The sequence below is a fragment of the Chiloscyllium punctatum genome, chromosome 1, assembly GCF_047496795.1.
Source record: "Chiloscyllium punctatum isolate Juve2018m chromosome 1, sChiPun1.3, whole genome shotgun sequence".
Lineage (NCBI taxonomy): Eukaryota > Metazoa > Chordata > Chondrichthyes > Orectolobiformes > Hemiscylliidae > Chiloscyllium > Chiloscyllium punctatum.
Genome location: NC_092739.1, coordinates 90218631 through 90237226, shown reverse-complemented (window position 1 = coordinate 90237226; position 18596 = coordinate 90218631). Strand labels below are relative to the sequence as shown.

At 40.7% G+C, this 18596-nt stretch overlaps 1 protein-coding gene across 9 annotated transcripts in view; it reads right to left on the bottom strand.

Moving 5' to 3' along the window:
- The window catches only part of adamts6 (ADAM metallopeptidase with thrombospondin type 1 motif, 6), a 339528-nt gene that overhangs the window by 49893 nt on the left and 271039 nt on the right, over positions 1-18596 (bottom strand). For all 9 annotated transcript variants that reach the window (XR_011960687.1, XM_072570764.1, XM_072570790.1 and 6 more), the window contains one exon: positions 6872-6952. Coding sequence is in view for 8 of the 9 variants with exons in the window: in XM_072570764.1 (XP_072426865.1) it covers positions 6872-6952 (81 nt within the window). In the remaining variant the exon portion in view is untranslated. The remainder of the gene's footprint in view (positions 1-6871; positions 6953-18596) is intronic.

Below are 18596 nucleotides of genomic sequence, written 5' to 3'. Positions count from 1 at the left end.
ACCAGTGAGATTTGACTGATTGTAGTTCCCCAGTCTATCCCTTCATGCCTTTTTTTAACAATGGGACTGTAGTGACTGCAATGAGGTCAGCCAGGTGGACCTCACAAAATGTGAGTTCCCTGATTGAGGCTGTTAACCTAGCCCAATCAGGGACCCCTGACTGATACATATAAACAGGAGTGTCAGAGTTTCTGTTCACTCTGAGAGCTGGATCAATGATATGTGTAAATAAAGGGTGACTTGGTGACAGGATATCGGCCTCTGTGGAGTTATTTCAGTGGCAACAAAAGAAAAGCACACGCCTGAAGAAATTCACTCGCAACAATTGTTTTTGAGTTGGAGTAAGCATTTCTACATCATGCTGCAATTTGGGGAGCTTTATTTGTTCAATCCTGCAGACTGGACCCAGTATTTGCAAACAATGTGTTATTTTTTTCCAGGCAATTGAGACTGGGGCTATGAAAAGCAACAGGAAATTTTCCTGACAGCTTGTGGACCCACAGCATTTTCAGTTATTGGGAGCCTAACTTTCCCTGAGACACCAGATACTAAAACTTTTCAAGAGTTGGTGGATTTAGTTAAGGAATATTGCAACATCAAGCTTCCTCTAACTTTGAGACACTACCAATTTTACTCAGCAATTCACCATGGAGAACCATGGAAAGCTGTATTAGGATTTATGACTCGGCTAAGAAGACTGGCAGAGGACTGTGAGATGTTAAGAGACCATTTTGTATGTGAGATTAATGATGTAACCACACAAAACAGCCTAGTAGCTGAAGCCTAACTGGACTTTAAGCATATTCAACAATGGGTTTTATCATTGCAAAATGCAGTTAGTGGACCATATGAGTTGGAGGGTAATCTGTTGGAAGTGGACACTTTCAACAATCCAGCTGAACTTGGGAAGCACCACTTGAGTGAAGACAATTGCACAGCCTCACTCAGGACATGTCCTGAACAGTGGGACTCTAGATCAGCCGACAGTAAAACCCCAAAACAAAGCCAAGCCTCGGCCAAATGGTTAAAATTTTCTTTTGGATCCAGGCCAGCAAGCCATTATATTTGCTGCTGATATGCAGACTCAAGACAGGGAAAGAGCCCCACTAGACGAAAACTGAGTAGAAGAACTCATAGGCCAGTATCGGGAGAATGCACACTCTTGAAAGTCCCCTGACATGTGGTTTGGAACAGTTAAATTGCTTAGCAAAATCCAAATCAGAACCAATCAAAATAAACGTCCAGTTAAATGGTCACCTGGTTCTAATGGATGTGGGTACCAGCGTGGCCATTTCAGTGGTTACAGAACCAGTCTTTAATAAAATTCACTCTGGACTCCAACTCTTAAGTTTGCGCAAGCCCTTAGTTAGACTGAGAACCTAAACCAAGGATCTTTTACAGATAAAGGGTGCAACTTCGGTTCCGGTCTCTTAAAAGAAGCAGCTGGTTCCGTTATCACTGATTATAGCAAAAAGCTTAGGCCCAAGCTGGATGAGGTGAAATTGGTTGAGAAAGATTCACCTGATTGACTCAACATTTTTTGATCAGAAAATGGTTGATTGAGTGAAGTCCTAATTAAATATCCTGACATTTTCCAGGAAGGTCTAGGGACTATCAAATGAGCCAAGGTCACCTTGCATGTTGACCAGGAAGTAATTCCATTACCCTGCAAAGCCTGCCTAGTTCCATTTGCCTTATGGGCAAAAGTAGAGGCAGAAATCATAAACAAAGAAATCATCAAACCAGTCTAGTCTGCGGAATGGGCAGCACTGGGCGTACCAATTATGAAACCCGACAGGTCAATTTGCCTTTGTGGAGATTTAAACAAATGGTAAACCACTTTTTGCAGTTGGATAAATATTCAATCCCTTACGTAGATAATCTATATATAAAGCTGAAAGGGACATTGTCCTTCACAAAGCTGGACATGAGCCATGTATACTTGCAATTGTAGTTAGATGAGGATTCCCAGAAGTATGCTACAATTAATACCCATAAGGGTTTGTAACAATATATGAGACTGCCATATCGTAGACCTGCACAATTTTTCAGCAGATGATGGAAAATGTTTTACAAGGTCTACCCCGGGTCTATATATACCGAGATGGTGTGCTAATAACGGGGAAAATGAATATGAAGTATTTTGAGAATTTTGACATTGTCCTTAGATGTTTCTCCAACAGGTATATGCTTTAGAAGGGATCAAAATCTGTGCTCCAGGCCCCCCAAGTGACCCAATTGAGCTACAGAGTTGACAAGATCGGATTACACTCATTGGAAGATAGAGGGAGGGTGATCAAAGATGCCCTGACTCCCGCATTAGTACTGGAGTTTAGATCTTTCCTTAGGCTGGTGAACTATTATGGAAAGCTCATTCATAACCTGGCCTCCACCTTAGTGCCTTTGCATCAACTTTTAAAAAAGGGTCAGCTTTGGAAATGGCCGCGTAGCCAAGCCATAGCGTTCAAGGAAGTGAAGACACAGTTATCATTGTCTCAGGTGTTGGCACACTATGATCTCAAGTGAGACCTGACATTGACATGCAAGGCCTCCCCGTTCAGTATTGGGATAGTATTAGCTCATAGGTGGCACATGGAGAAGAGCACCCAATAAAGTACACATCCAAGACTTTGGCTAATACTAGAGCATAAATACATCCAGGTAAAGAAGGAAGGTTTGGCATCATATTTGAAGTCAGGAAGTTCCACCTTTACCTTTATCAACATACATTTGTAATAATAATGGACCACAAACCCCTGCTAGGTCTACTTAAAAAGCACAAGGCAGTGCTGCACATAGCTTCAAGTTGAATTCAGCATTGGGGTACAAATCTAAATCATACAATTGCAGGTTGGAACACTGTCCAGGAAGTCATGTAGCAACCAGAATTGAAACCTTTTTAGACGCAGGGAAAGACCAGATCACAGTGGAGAATGGCATATCATTATGGGGAACAAGACTGATTGTCCTGAGCAAACTTCGCCACCAGATACTAGCTGAATTCCACCAGGGTCATCCAGAGATTTGTTGAAGATATTGGTAACAAAGTATGTCTGGTGGCCAAGATTGGATGCAGACGTAATTGTATTGGTGGAGCAGCGCCCAGAGAGCCAACAAGGACAAAAATTACCGACAGTAGCTCTCCCACATTCATGAGATTGGCTGGGTAAACCTGGACTCGGTTACACATCGACAATTCAGGTCCTTCCATGGGCTCAATATTCTTAGTCATAGAGTCATAGAGTCCAACAGCATGAAGACAGGCCCTTTGGCCCAAACTGGTGCCTGCCGACCTAAATGTCTGTCCATGCGAACCCCATTCTCCTGCACTTGGCCCATATCCTTCTAATCCTTTCCTATCCATGTGTTTGTGTCATTGTGGATGTCCATTCAAAATGGCTGGACATGCGTAAAAAGTTCATTAATCAAAACACAGGGACGTTGATAGAAGAACTGCATGCATTCTTTTTGCAATAAATGGACTCCTGGAAGTGTTGGTCACAGAAAAACAGGCCATAATTTACCAGCAGGGAATTTGAGTATTTCCATTATCCAATGGTCTGGCAAAAAGACAAGCCCAAACTTTGAAGGCAGGCTTAAAGGAACAGCCTACATCTTCTTTAGATACCAAACTGTCCTGGTTCCTATTTGATTATAGAATCTAAAGGGATAGTTCCAGCAGAGTTACTAATGGGGAAAGGATTCTGCACCAGGTTAATTCTGATCTTCCTGGACCTGGAGGGGGAGGGGGGAGGCGAAATGGCATCAGGAACGCCAATGCCAGATTCAAGACTCCGCTAAGTGTATGAGACAGTTTACCTCAGAGATGAAGTTTGATGCAGGAACTACGGGAATGCCCTGAATGGGTAAGAGGTGTGCTTGATGTGAGGTCAGGTCCATTTCGGGTAGGTGTCATGGTCCTGAATAACCACGTAGACCGTATCAAAGCTGCAAACTTGCAAACGGTGCAGGAGCAAAACATGCCTTGTTTCTTGAGAGCCTTTCCAACTGTTCGGGAACCTGAGTGTCCTTCCTCTCCCGTCAAACATTGAAGATACCTCAGAATCTGAGATGGAAATGCCAGATGTCACTGCCTGACACCTGAGGCACCTGAAGAGGAGAATTAATTTCTTCCAAGACGCTCCAGGTACAAGAAACGATACACACCACCAAAAACAGAGGCCAAGATGGAGGAACCTGACCCAGTGCTAAAACAACCCAGGAGAAGCTACAAAAAAACCCAGCCTACGTCCTCGGACTCAGAGGGAAACAGACATAGTGATTGTAACAGGGCCAGCCAGCTGGACTTCATAGAATATGAGTCCCCTGATTGGGGATATTAATCTGGTCTAATCAGGGAGCCCTGGCTGACAGATATAAACAGGAATGTCAGAGGTTCTGATCACTCTGAGAGCTGACTCTAAGGGAGCTGGATCAGTGTCAAGGACTCTCCATGTGTAAAGAAAGAGTGGATTAGTGTTGGGATACCAGGATCTGATGTGTTATTTCAAGGACAATATTAGCAGTCCTCTGGCACCTCATCTGTAGCCAGAGTGGATTTGAAAATTATTGCCTTGCTTACCTCAACAGTCTGATGTACATCTCATCATAGTCTGCAGAATCATCCACTTTTAAGACTGCTAAATCCATCAGCATTGTATCTTTATGTTAACTTATTCAAATTTTAGAGTCTTCTAAACTGCTGTTTATACCCAGGGCATCCTTTGCAATTATGAGGAATGTGCTAATTTATTCTGGTACTACGTGCAGATTCCATCGATGATACCTATAAACTCTATGCACTTACATAAAATGACCCAGGATGGAGCATCCTGTCAGCCAAACTTACCTTATTATTTATCTTTTACCCAAATGTACTCCTTCAGACTCACAAAATTGTTCCAGTGCAAAATGGGGCCATTCAAACCACCCTGTCTGTATGGGCCCTCAGAATGAGCAATTCACTTAGTGCCATTCCTCAGTCCCCAAGAATTTTTGTATTCTTCCTTTTCAAATTGCAACTCAATTCCATTCAGAATGCTTCAAATGGACCTGCCCTCCACCAAACCCATTGACAAAGGATTGCAGATCTTAACTACTCACCGCGTGAAAAATATCACGGGTTTTTTTTGGAAAATTATTTTAAATCTGTGCCCTCTCATTCTCAATTCCCTCAAAAGTGGGAAGTGTTTCTCCTTACCTACTCTGTTACGGCCTCTCCTGAATTTGAATACATCTATCAAATCACCTCCCAGCTTTCAGTTTCTCCAAAGAAAAGAGTCTGAATTTTTCTAACCTATTTTCATAACTGAAATCCGTGATCCCAGGAAACATTCCCGTGGATATGTTTTGCACTTTGTCTAATGTCTTCATCTCCTTTATCAAGTGTGAGTTCCAGAGTTGGACACCAATCTCCATTTGAACCCAAACTAGTGTCTTACATAAATTCATTACATCCTTCTTGGTATTGAAGTCTTTGCCCCATAACTAACCTATAAACCAAGCTGTCAACCTATGCTGCCATCTTCAACAACCTAAGTACATATATGTCAAGGTCCCTCTGCTCCTGCACCTTTAGAGTTGCAACATTTATTTTAAATTGTGACCTCATGTTCTTTCTATCAAAATGAACCACTTCCCATTGAACATCATCTGCTGTCTGTCTGCCCATTCCATTGACTTGTTTATCTCCTTTAAAAGTTCCAAACTTACTTTGTCACAGTTCACAAAGCTTCCAAGTTTTGTATTATCCACAAACTTTGAAATTACGACCTGTACGTCAAAGTCTAATTTATTAATACACATCAGGTAAAGCAAGGGTCTCAACATTGACCCCTGAGGGAACTCGAATACAGACCTTCCTCCAGCCCAACAAACATCCACTAACTACTGCTCTTTCTGGTCATCCTTACTTGTGGCTACTGTTCCTTTTATTCCAACTTTATTCACCAGTCTATCATATGGCTCCTCACTGAATGCCTTTTGGATGCTATGTACCCTACATCAACAGCTTTGCCCTGGTCAACTCTCTCTATTACCTAATCAGAAAATATTAAGCATGTTGACATATGACTTTTCCCTTAATTAATAAGCTTTCCTTAATTAATTGGCATTTGTCTAAATACTATTAATCTTGTCCCGAATTATTGTTTTGAAGTAAACACAGTCAAAATTAACCTGACTGGCCTTTAATTGCATGGCTTATCTTCACAGCCTTTCCTGAACAATCGTATCAATTCTATAATTTTCCAGTTCTCTGGCATCACCCTGAATCCAAGGTGGATGACAAAATAATGGTCCATGCCACTGCAACTTCCTCTCTCATGTCTCTCACTATCCTTGAATTCATATCACCTGTTTGCATATTCACCTGAAGTACAGACAGCATATACAATACACCCTTCTCACCAATGTTAAACGTTTCTAGTGTCTACATGACCTCCTCTTTAACCATGACCTTCTTCCATGGTAAAGACAACTGTAAACTATTTACATAATACCTCAGTTATTCCTTCTGCCTTCATGTGTAAAACTTTTTCTGGTTCCTGGTCAGCGAATCAGCCATACTCCATCCATTAACCCCTCTCCCTTTACTATTTATATGCACACAGGAGACTTTGGGCATTCCTTCTAGTTTGACTTACTGTTTCTTTTCATACTTTCTCTTTGAATCTCTTATTTGCAAGATGGGGCTCACAACATGGATCTGTCCTCAGCCTTAAAGGTCTCTGGTAAAAACTGGAATCTCAGGAATGAGTTTGGGAATCTCAAAATTATTTCCAAACTGCAACTGGACCCCTCCACACAGTCTCCCAATTCTGTGAAAATCGAGGTCACTGAACCTGTTATGTACTTATCATTAATAACTCACCAATGTAGTTTTTTGAAATTGCCAGCTCCCGTATTTCAATGTGAACTGATCCTCTTGGAATCTGGACAACTTCCATGTAACCTGAAAGCACAATATTTACTATATGATGACTTTATTTCCATAGAAAGACTGACAGTAACCAATTTTGTTATTCCATAGTAAAAGGAAATGCACAACCTTAACTGGTTTAGTTGTGGCTTATCTTTTGCAGTTGTAACAATGGCAAAACTGTCAGTGCTTGCCATCATTACAGCTGTGAAAGTACAACAACATTTGTATAAAGTTAAATGCAGAAATCAGAAGCTGTTGTCAATGATTCCTTGCAAATCCACGAGTTGCTGTTTTGAATTCACATAAGTTGATGTGAATTTCCTCTTTGTCACTATTAATGCGTTTCACTTATTATCAAAGATGGCTGTATCATGCATGCATAGTACCTTTATTGTGCATTGACTGTGAAGCCCAACTGCAGACCTACATGGCTTTCCACAGTGTGGGCAACGATGAATTATTTGATTTTGTTGGGACTGGCCGGTCTTCCTAGTGCCTCTTTGTATCTAGCTGCCTGTATTCTTCATTGTGCAGAGAAAGTAATGGCATTACTTAAAATCATTCTCCAGATAGCTCTTTCTTATGAAGTTTACCTCCCAGTCCATGGTGGAAATGCTACAGTTCCTGATGTTCACCTTCAAGGAGCATATGAACAAACTTGAACTCTGCAATATTTAGTCTACATTTAGACTCCATTTGACTCTATTTGTGCATGCATGATCACTTACGGGATTTTATCAGCAGTCATACATGCTACATGATTACTCTGTCTGAACTGGGATCTGATGGAGTGCTTCAATTGCAGCCTCAATATGAAACCCTTGAAAAGTTACACCTCGTATAAAGGTATAACTGGGATTTTAATGGGTTGTTATGTTTATAATAGCTGCCAAACAAGCTCTATGAAAAACTAATTCTACCTTTATGGAATGTCAAAGTTCTTTGTTATGATAAAAACATAGGAGCAAGGAAGTCTTGTTACAATTTTATAAAACATTGGTTCGGCCACAGATGGAGTACTGTGTGCAGTTCTGGTCACCACACTATCAGAAAGACATGATTGCACTGGAGAGGGTGCAGAGGAGATTCACTAGGATGTTGCCTGCCTCAGTTATGAGGAGAGGCTGGATAGGCTGGGTTTGCCTTCCTTGGTACAGAGGAGGCTTTGGGGTGAACCTGATTGAGTGTCCAAAATTATGACAGGTAGAGACAGAGTAGATTGTGAGAATCCTTTTCCCATGGCAGACATGTCCAAGACCAGAGGGCAGAAGTTTAAGACGAGGAACAAATGAGGAACATCTGAGAAAAAGAAAATTCACCCAGAGCGTGGTCGAAATATGGAATATGTAGGCCTGAGAGGATGGTGGAGGCAGTTACTTTTGTAACATTTAAGAAGCTTCTGGATAAGTATTTAAAATGCCAGGGAATCGTTGGCTATCCAGAGAACTGCACACAGTACTCCATCTGTGGCCAAATGCAGGGAAATGGGAGTTGTGTACTTTGGTGTTAGTTGGTTAGCATAAACAGGCAGAAGGGCCTGCTTCTATGCTCAACGACTTTATGACTCTTTGATGCATATTAATGAGATATGATTAGCTGAAGACATATGCCTTTAATATTGACTTCTATTGGAATGGCAAAGATATAGGTGACTGTCTTTAATAAGCATGGGCAGAGTAATAGATGAATGGGGCAGCTGCTTTTAAGTGTTTCAGACGTTCATGAAATTTTGGGCTTCTAAGTATGTATCCCTTGCTCATATTAGGCCACTCACTGGCAACATCAGCTGATTTAAGCCCAAACTGAAAAAAGAATCCCTTCTTTAAACAATAGTGAAGCAATTTGACTTGTATAGAAAATGAGTGCAAAGTCAGTATCCCAATAGCTGAGTGCACCAGTCTGTATTGTCCTGAGGTCAGAGACAAATCAGCATCAGATCTCACATAATAGTTGTGAGTAATTGTGGCCATCAAATGAATTTTCAGCTGCTGCTTGCTGGTCAGGGATCGCAGTTAATTGGCAATCTGGAGTGCCAGCAGATGGTGAGGTGATGCAGTGTCCTGGAGTTTCTTTTGTGAATTAAAAATTGAATATTTCCTGAGCTTTTCTTGAGTGACTTCCAGTAATACTGTTAAGAATTGTTGGTTTGGCTACTCAGCACCTGATACAACAAGGCAAATAATGTGCAAGCTCCAAACCTACGTTCCTGAATTTCATATTCAGGATTCTACAACCAATGCAGGACCTCAAATTTGTATTTAAGGTGATGAACTAACACTGTTTGAAGGCAGGCACCCTGGATATCTAAAAGTCATTTGAGCCAATGTGACAGATTCTGGTTTTGCTGGCACAGTTCAGCACAGCAGAGCACAACTCATAATGCAGAGCCTTTATAAATGGGAAACAGGCAGCTGTGAAATGGATTTCTTGCCAACTTGTCTTAATTCCAACTCAGAAAAACATCCATTATTCCAAAGATTTTTTATTTCTGTTCCCAGTTCAGTCACCCTTATAGACTATGTGAACGACAATTCAAATAGGTATAAATGAGACACAATATAGATACTGTTGTGTTGTGTATCCATACCTACTAGACATGGGGCCAATCTTGGCCAATACCCATTTTTAAAACCCATAATTTGTTTATTTCTGCATGATTAATTATCTGCCGAATCTGCAATATTTTTCAACAGTACTGGGCAGTTACTTTGCATAGATATGTGGGATTGAGTAAAAACAGCACTTTCAAAAGCTGAGCTCAGAAGTTTATTTAGGTCTGCAGTTTGTCCATATTATCCATGTCTTGCTTAATGTTTTTTTGATGAACCTAACTGACATGGAACCTTTTCATGGAGCTTATATTTTTCTGGGCTTATTATTCAGCAGACAACGTGATCAACTTGTTCCAACTTTCATCATCAATCCTGATCTTTAAGAAAATTGTACTGGATGCAACTACTTGTGTGTACTTTTTTGGTATTAATTTCGCATTTTTGCTTTCTGGCTGACTAGATACAAAATGACTTTAACTGCATCTGCTGTTTGCATGCCTAAGATTATTAGTCACTTAGCTAACGTTTTACCCACCCAACCTTCCCCCCACCCCCCCCCACACACACACTCCCAAATCAGTCATTTCTTGTCCATGTCTTAGATCAAATTCAGCAGAACTGGATATATTATAACACCCTATCTCAATCCTTCTAAATTACCAACTAATCCATCTGTTTTCTGCTTTGATTGCATATTTCTCTTGTACAGAGTGAAGGTTGTAAAGGACAAATAGAGCAAAATGGGAAAATACAGCTGCTGTGTTAGCACATAATCTGTGCACATAATAAAATCAATCACCAAATTATTGGTATAATTGCTGTTCGGGCCAATCCCATGATTGTGGGTAATTAGAACTAGTATTAATGTGTGCTCCCACAATTATAGATTAGATTGTTGACTTCTCCGAATTCAGCTTTTTCTTGTGCACACAAAACATTGTAGCAAATGGTGGGTTGGGAGTGAGGACTGTTGCAGCTCTTTAAGGCTGCTGCTGTTAAACAAAATTACCCTATTCTCATGTAACCTGACTGCTCTAGTACACCACTGTAAATATTGGAGAGTGAACATCACTGTCATGGGGAGACACACCAACTGTATGCAACTCATATCCAGCCTTCAGATCCTTAAGACATTGTTCTTCAGTCAATGTACATGACCTGGGGCACAGTTGATGAAGTCCTGCCCTGTCACAAGGTGTAAGCTCAAGGGAAGAGCCAGAGAAGTCTGATTTCCAAACAAACAGTAGAGATTTTGGCTGTCGCAACGGGAAGATTCTGTTTCTAAAAACAAAATGCTGTAAGCCTAGCATCATAGATGGCAAAAATACAAAAAGGCATCTCACCATGACACTCTGGGCAATTAGGGATAGCCTCCCAAATCTCCCAAAAGTGTAATAAAAATGTTTTCTCTGAAAATGTTCCATATGCACATAAGTGATGTCATCAGATGGCCTGAAATCCAGAGGTTAAGACAAAGTGCCCAAGTAGGACCAGCCTCAAACTCTTTGTTACCTTCAGACTCAACTATCTTAATACATTTTTTCTTTGACTCTCAAACTCAATCGCATGCAAACTTCTGTAGTACATATCCAAAAACAATGTTACAGGTGAAGTGTGTTGAATGGCTAACTGCACCCAACAGCATATACAGAGAGGTAGAGAACACATGAAAATGTCATGGCAATTGTCTTTGGGGCCTTTGTATCACAGTGGCAGTGTCCCTGCCTCTGAGCCAGAAGGGAGAGTAGGGAGTGTAGTGCTGGAAAAGCACAAGAGGTCAGTCAGCAACTGATGAAGAGCTTATGCCCAAAACGTCAATTCTCCTGCTCCTCGGATGCTGCCTGACCTGCTGTGCTTTTCCAGCACCACACTCTCAAGTCTGATCTCCAGCATCTGCAGTTCTCACTTTCTCTGAGCCAGAAGGTCCAGGTTCAAGTCCATAGGACCATAAGACATAAAAGCAGAAATAGACCATTCAGCCCATTGAGTTTGCTCCATTGTTCAATGAAATCATTACTGATGGCTCATGACTCAACTCCACTTAGCTGCTTTTTTCCCTCAAAACCCTTGATTCTCTTTCTGATTAATAATCTGTCTATCTTAATTCTTTAATATATTTAATGACCCAGCCTCAACGGCCCTCTGTGGTGAAGAATTCCACAGATTCACAAACCTCTGACAGAAGAAATTCCTCCTCATCTCTGTGCTGTTCCTCATTCTGAGGTTATGCTCACTGGTCCGAGACTCTCTCTCAAGGGGAAACAATCTTTCTGCATTTACCCTGTCAAGTCCTCTAAGAATCTTGTACATTTCAATAAAGTCACCTTTCATGCTTTTTTAGTTCAATGAGTACAGGTCCTACTTACTCAAACTCTTGTCATAAGGCAATCGTTCAATATAGCTTTTATTATATATGGGGTCCAAAACTGTTCACAGTATTTCACCCGTGGTCTGACTAGTGCCTTGTTCAGTTTTGGCAAAACCTCTCTACTTCTATCTTTGATTCCATTTGAAATAAAGGCCAGCACTCCTTTGGCTTTCCCTATTACCTGTTCAGTACAGATGCTAACTTTGTATGATTTATGAACAAGGAATCCCAATCCCTCTGATCCATAGCTTTCTGCAGTCTTTCTCCATTTAAATAACATTTAGCTCCTGTATTCTTCCTGCTAAAATGCATAATTTTAAAAATCTATTTTAGGGACATGGATGTCACTGGCTAGCCAGCATTTATTGCCTGTCTCCCCTAGTTGCCCTTGAGAAGGTGGTGATGAGCTGCCTTCTTGGACCACTGCAGTCCACCTGCTGTAGGTTGATCCACAATGCCATGAGAGAGGGAATTCCAGAATCTTCACTTAGCGACACTGCAGGAACCTCACTTTTCCCCACATTATATGCCAAGTTTTTGCTCACTCACTTAACCTGGCTATATCTTTCTGCAGAGTCTTTCTGTCATTCTCACCACTTGCATTCCCACCTATTTTTGTGACATACACAAACTTAGCTATAGTGTATTTACTTTACCATCCAGGTCAATAAAATACATTATACATAATTGTGGCCCCAGCACTGATTCCTGTGACACATCACAAGTTACAGTTGTCAGCCTGATAATGACTCACTTATCCCAACTCTCTGTCGTCTATTGGTTTGCCAATCTTCTGTCCATGCTGATATATGACTTCCAACACCATGGATTCTTATCTTATTAGATTGCCTAATGTGTGGTACCTTATCAAACACTGTCTGAAAATCCAAATATATTACATCCACTACTTGTCCTTTATCTATCAAGCTTGTTACCCCAAGGAATTCTAGTAAATTTGTCAGGCATGATTTCCCTTCATGAAGCCATGCTGACTCTGCTTGATGCATGCATTTCTAAATGCTCTGCTATTCCATCCTTTACATGATAGGCAGAGATTCTAACATTTTCCAATAATGTTAAGCTAACTGGCCTGTAGTTACCTATTTTTTGTCTCCTTCCCTTTTAATTAAAGGTATACATTGGCAGTTTTCTCTAGAATTCCAAGGATTCCTGGAAGATTTCTATCCGTGTGTCCATTATCTCATAGCTACTTCCTTTAATACTCTGGGGTGCATCCCATCAGGTCCAGGGAACTTCCTCAATGTTTAGCCCCATTAGTTTCTCTGGCACATTTTTTTAGTGATAGTTATTGTATTTCCTTCTTTTAGCACATTTAATATTTAGTAATATTGAGGTGCCATTAGCGTCTGCTACAGTGAAGGCTGATACAAAGTATTTATTTAACTCTGAGGAATGGTCATCAGACCAAAAACATTAACTTTGATTTCTCTTCACATGTTGCCAGACCTGCTTTTCCAATAGACAATAGACAATAGACAATAGGTGCAGGAGTAGGCCATTCTGCCCTTCGACCCTGCACCACCATTCAATATGATCATGGCTGATCATCCTTAATCAGTATCCTGTTCCTGCCTTATCTCCATAACCCTTGATTCCACTATCCTTGAGAGCTCTATCCAACTCTTTCTTAAATGAATCCAGAGACTGGGCCTCCACTGCCCTCTGGGGAAGAGCATTCCACACAGCCACCACTCTCTGGGTGAAGAAGTTTCGCCTCATCTCTGTCCTAAATGGTCGACCCCGTATTTTTAAGCTGTGTCCTCTGGTTCGGCACTCACCCATCAGCGGAAACATGTTTCCTACCTCCAGAATGTCCAATCCTTTAATAATCTTACATGTCTCAATCAGATCCCCTCTCAGTCTTCTAACTCAAGGGTATACAAGCCCAGTCGCTCCAGTCTTTCAGTGTAAGGTAATCCTGCCATTCCAGGAATTGACCTCGTGAACCTACGCTGCACTCCCTGAATAGCCAGAATGTCTTTCCTCAATTTGGAGACCAGAACTGCACACAGTACTCCAGGTGTGGTCTCATCAGGGTCCTGTACAGCTGCAGAAGAACCTCTTTACTTCTATATTCCATCCATCTTGTTATGAAGGCCAGCATACTCTTAGCCTTCTTCACTACCTGCTGTACCTGCATGCTTACCTTCATTGATTGGTGTACAAGAACACCCAGATCTCTCTGTACTGCCCTTTACCTAAATTGATTCCATTTAGGTAGTAATCTGCCTTCCTGTTCTTGCCACCAAATTGGATAACCATACATTTATCCACATTAAACTGCATCTGCCATGCATCTGACCACTCACCTAACTTGTCCAGGTCACCCTGTAATCTCCTAACATCCTCATCACATTTCACCCTGCCACCCAGCTTAGTATCATCAGCAAATTTGCTAATGTTATTGCTAATACCATCTTCTATATCATTAACATATATTGTAAAATGCTGCAGTCCCAGTACTGATCCCTGTGGTACCCCACTGGTCACTGCCTGCCATTCCGAAATGGAGCCGTTTATCACTACTCTTTGTTTCCTATCAGCCAACCAACTTTCAATCCAAGTTAGTACTTTGTCCCCAATACCATGCGCCCTAATTTTGCTCACTAACCTCCTATGTGGGACTTTATCAAAAGCTTTCTGAAAGTCCAGGTACACTACATCTACTGGATCGCCCTCGTCCATCTTCAGAGTTACATCCTCAAAAAATTCCAGAAGATTAGTCCAGCATGATTTCACTTTCATAAATCCATGCTGACTCTGACCTATCCTGTTACTACTATCCAGATGTGTTGTAATTTCATCCTTTATAATAGACTCCAGCATCTTTCCCACCACTGAGGTCAGACTAACTGGTCTATAATTTCCTGCTTTCTCTCTCCCACCTTTCTTAAAAGGTGGTACAACATTAGCCACCCTCCAATCTGCAGGAACTGTTCCCGAATCTATCGAACTCTGAAAAATAATCACCAACGCATCCACGATTTCTCAAGCCACCTCCTTCAGTACCCTGGGATGTAGACCATCAGACCCCGGGGACTTATCAACCTTCAGACCTAACAGTCTCTCCAACACCAATTCCTGGCAAATATAAATTCCCTTAAGTTCAGGTCCTTCAGTCACTGTTACCTTAGGGAGATTGCTTGTGTCTTCCCCAGTGAACACAGATCTGAAGTACCAATTCAATTCTTCTGCTATTTCTTTGTTCCCCGTAATATATTCCCCTGTTTCTGTCTTCAAGCGCCCAATTTTAGTCTTAACCATTTTTTGCCTTTCACATACCTAAAAAAGCTTTTACTATCCTCATTTATATTATTGGCCAGTTTACCTTCGTACCTCATTTTTTCTCTGCGTATTTCCTTCCAGCAACTTCTGTTTTTGTTTGTGTTTGTTATTTATTCAACTCCTCTGTCAATTCCTAGATCCCCATTATTATTTTTCCAGCTTTATTTTCTAAGGGGCCTGAAATCACTTTGACTTCTCTCTTCCTTTTTTTAAATTTAAAGATGTTTTTGCTGTCTGTCTTGATATTACTTGCAAGTTTATCCTCAAAGTTCATTTCCTTCCTCTTAATTATATTTTTGGTTGTCTTTTGTTGGTTTTTAAAATTTTCTCAATCCTCTGGCTTACCACTACTCCTTGCCATATTGCCTGGTATTTTTCTTTCAGTATAATGCTTAACCATGGTTAACCATTTATCTCAGAAATGTGTCACAACATACCTAAATTAAATGCTTACATTAGCTACAATTACATTCCTCCAAACCTTCCCTTTTTTTATGAATAACCAAAACCTACATGCACTACCATGTGTAGTTACACATTTTGAAAGTTACCCAATATACATGGTTAGAAATAAAATGATCATACACAAACAAAACAATACATTAAATGGCATTGTTGGTCATAGAGTCCTACAGCCCTTTGACCCAAACTGGTCGATGTCGACCAAAATATCCATCCATACTAATCCCATCTCCCTGCACTTGACCCGTATCCTTCTAATCCTTTCCTATGCATACATTAGTCCAGATCCTTTTAAATTTTGTTAACGTACCCACCTCAACCACTTCCGTGGCACCTCATTCCATAAGTGTACTACCCTTTGTGTAAAGAATTGCCCCTCAGGTTCTGTTTTATTCTTTTCCCTCTACCTTTAAACTGTTGCCCTCTAATCCTCGATTCTTGAGCCCTGGGGGGAAAAAGACTGAGTGCATTCACCCTATCCATGCTTCTCACAATCTTATACACCTTGATAAGGTCCCCCTTCAGTCTCCTATGCTCTAAAGAAAAAAGTCCTAGCTTTTTCAACCTCTTCCTATAACTCAGACCATTGAATCCAGGCAACATCTTTGTAAATTTCCTCTGCACTCTTTCCAGTTTGATGTCATTCTTCCTGTAACAAGGTGACCAAAACTGAACACAATATTCCAAGGGTCTACCTACAGAAAATGGACTGAGAAAGTTCAGGAAGGCAGCTCATCTCAAGGCTAACTAGGGATGCCTACATTCTGTGAGTAAATAAAAAATTTTAGTCAGTCACTGCAGATTCATCACACACACAATCTTTTTAAAACTTTGTTAGTAGGATGAGGGTATCGTTAACTAGGTCGGCATCTATCGCGCATCTCTATTTGTGCTAGAGAAGGTAGTTGTCAACTGTCCTTGTGAATTGCTGCAGTCCTTGGAGGCTGTTGTTCTGCCTTTAACAAGGTAATGTAAATTATACAGATCTTTCAGTGACTGTCCTCTGGTATCTGCCTATTTGTAGAGTGATTTTACTTCTCTGTGTGGTGTTATTCCTGTGGCAAATTCAATTCAATTCAACTATTGTTGCTGATCTATTTCTTTTACTGGGGAATAGTGGACCTCTGGGACTGAGAATTCTGTACTTTGTGAATGCCTCTTCCTGTCAGCTACATGCAGTCAAGGAACAGTTTTACTTCTTACATAAAGACATCTGCAGTTGCAAGGGCATATTTAGCTGTTCACATTCACTGCATATGGTTGGGGTGATACAGGTCCCAGTTGCTAGATGGGTTGATTTTTCTAGAGAGCACTGAATATTTGCGCTCTGACTGGCTCTACAGTGCTCAGGTCTGGCAATGACTTGGCTCCTTTATTGACATAAAGTTTGGTTTTCTGTTGTTTCACTATGACTTTGTCACTCATGTTTGTTACAACAACTTGACATGATCTTGAAAAAGTTACTTTGGGTGCAGTATGATATTACTCCTTGGTCTGTACTACTTTCCATGCCTTTGAGGGTTTCATTTTTTGACAACTTTGCACAGATCTCTGAAAGTCATGATGTTGCACAAAGTATAATTTCAATGAACTTCACATTAACTTTATGCTCCCCTTCTGTAGTCATCATTCTAACAGTCACAAGCCATTTTTCACTTTTCAACCTGATGTGTGGTACAAAGTAATTCATCAGAATTATCAGCTGACCTCTCTCCGGTAGCCATCTTTATAGGCTTGTTTCCTTTGTTTCTAGCTAACCACTTATGTATAAAGTGATTCAGCTTGTTGTAGTTAGAGCATTGCTTTCCCCACTCTGTTTTGCTTTCTTTTGCGTGATGAACTCTGCAAAATTTGCATTCCTCCATCTGGCCATGACCTTATTGTTAACTCTTCTGTAAGTATTTCTTTCTTTTTCTCAAACTGATGTTTTCATTCGGCCTGAGCTGTCTCTCAGCATAACATGAACAAACACAAAGAAACTCAACAGGTTTGGTATGATCTGTACAGGGAGAAGGAGTTAATATTTTAACTCTGGTATGGGATTCTAGAGAATTCATATTCATCTCAAAACGTAAGCTTGGCTTATTCATGGACCCATCAATTTGATTGCTGATCTGCATTAACTATTCGTCCACTCAGATCTTGATATTAATATCTCTCTGTGGCTACTCCTTTTTACACAGAAATTTACAAAATGTAATCAGGAATAGGCCATTTGGCCCTTTGAACCTGCTGCCCTCATTCAACATGATCATGGCTGATTATCCAACCCTGTTCCTGCTTTCTCTCCATATCATTTGATCTCTTTACTCCGAAGAACTATAACTCACTCTTGAAAACATTCAATGCCTTGACCTCAGCTGCTTTCTGTTGCACTGAATTCTAAAGGCCCACTTGCTGTCTGGGTGGAGTAACATCTTATCTGAGTCCTAAATAGCCTACCCATTAACCTTAAACAATGATAAATGATTCTGTACTTACTCTGGTTATGGAGAACATTCTTCCTGCATTTACCCTATCTAATCCTGTTAGAATTTTATAAGTTTCTATGAGATTCCTCTTTTAGACGCCAGTGAGTATAGTCCTAATTGATCCAGTCTCTCTCCAGATATCAGTACAGCCATCCCAGGAATCAATCTGGTAAACTTTCATTGCACACCATCCATAACAAGAACATCCTTCTTCAGATAAGGACACCAAAACTGTACACAATATTCCAGATGTAGCCACACCATATAATTGCAGCAAGATATCCCTGTACCTCTCCTTGTGTTATTTCACTATGAAGGCCAACAAAGCATTTTCTTTCTCAATCAAAATGTGTTCATGCTGTGCACTATCTAAACTCAGAGACTGGATACTTTAAAGGATAAGGGCCCTGACAACGTTCCAGGATTAATGTGAAGACTTGTGCTTCAGAACTAGCTGTGTCCTTGAACCAAGCTATTCAACACCAGTGCAGAATACTAGCAACTATTCAACAAGA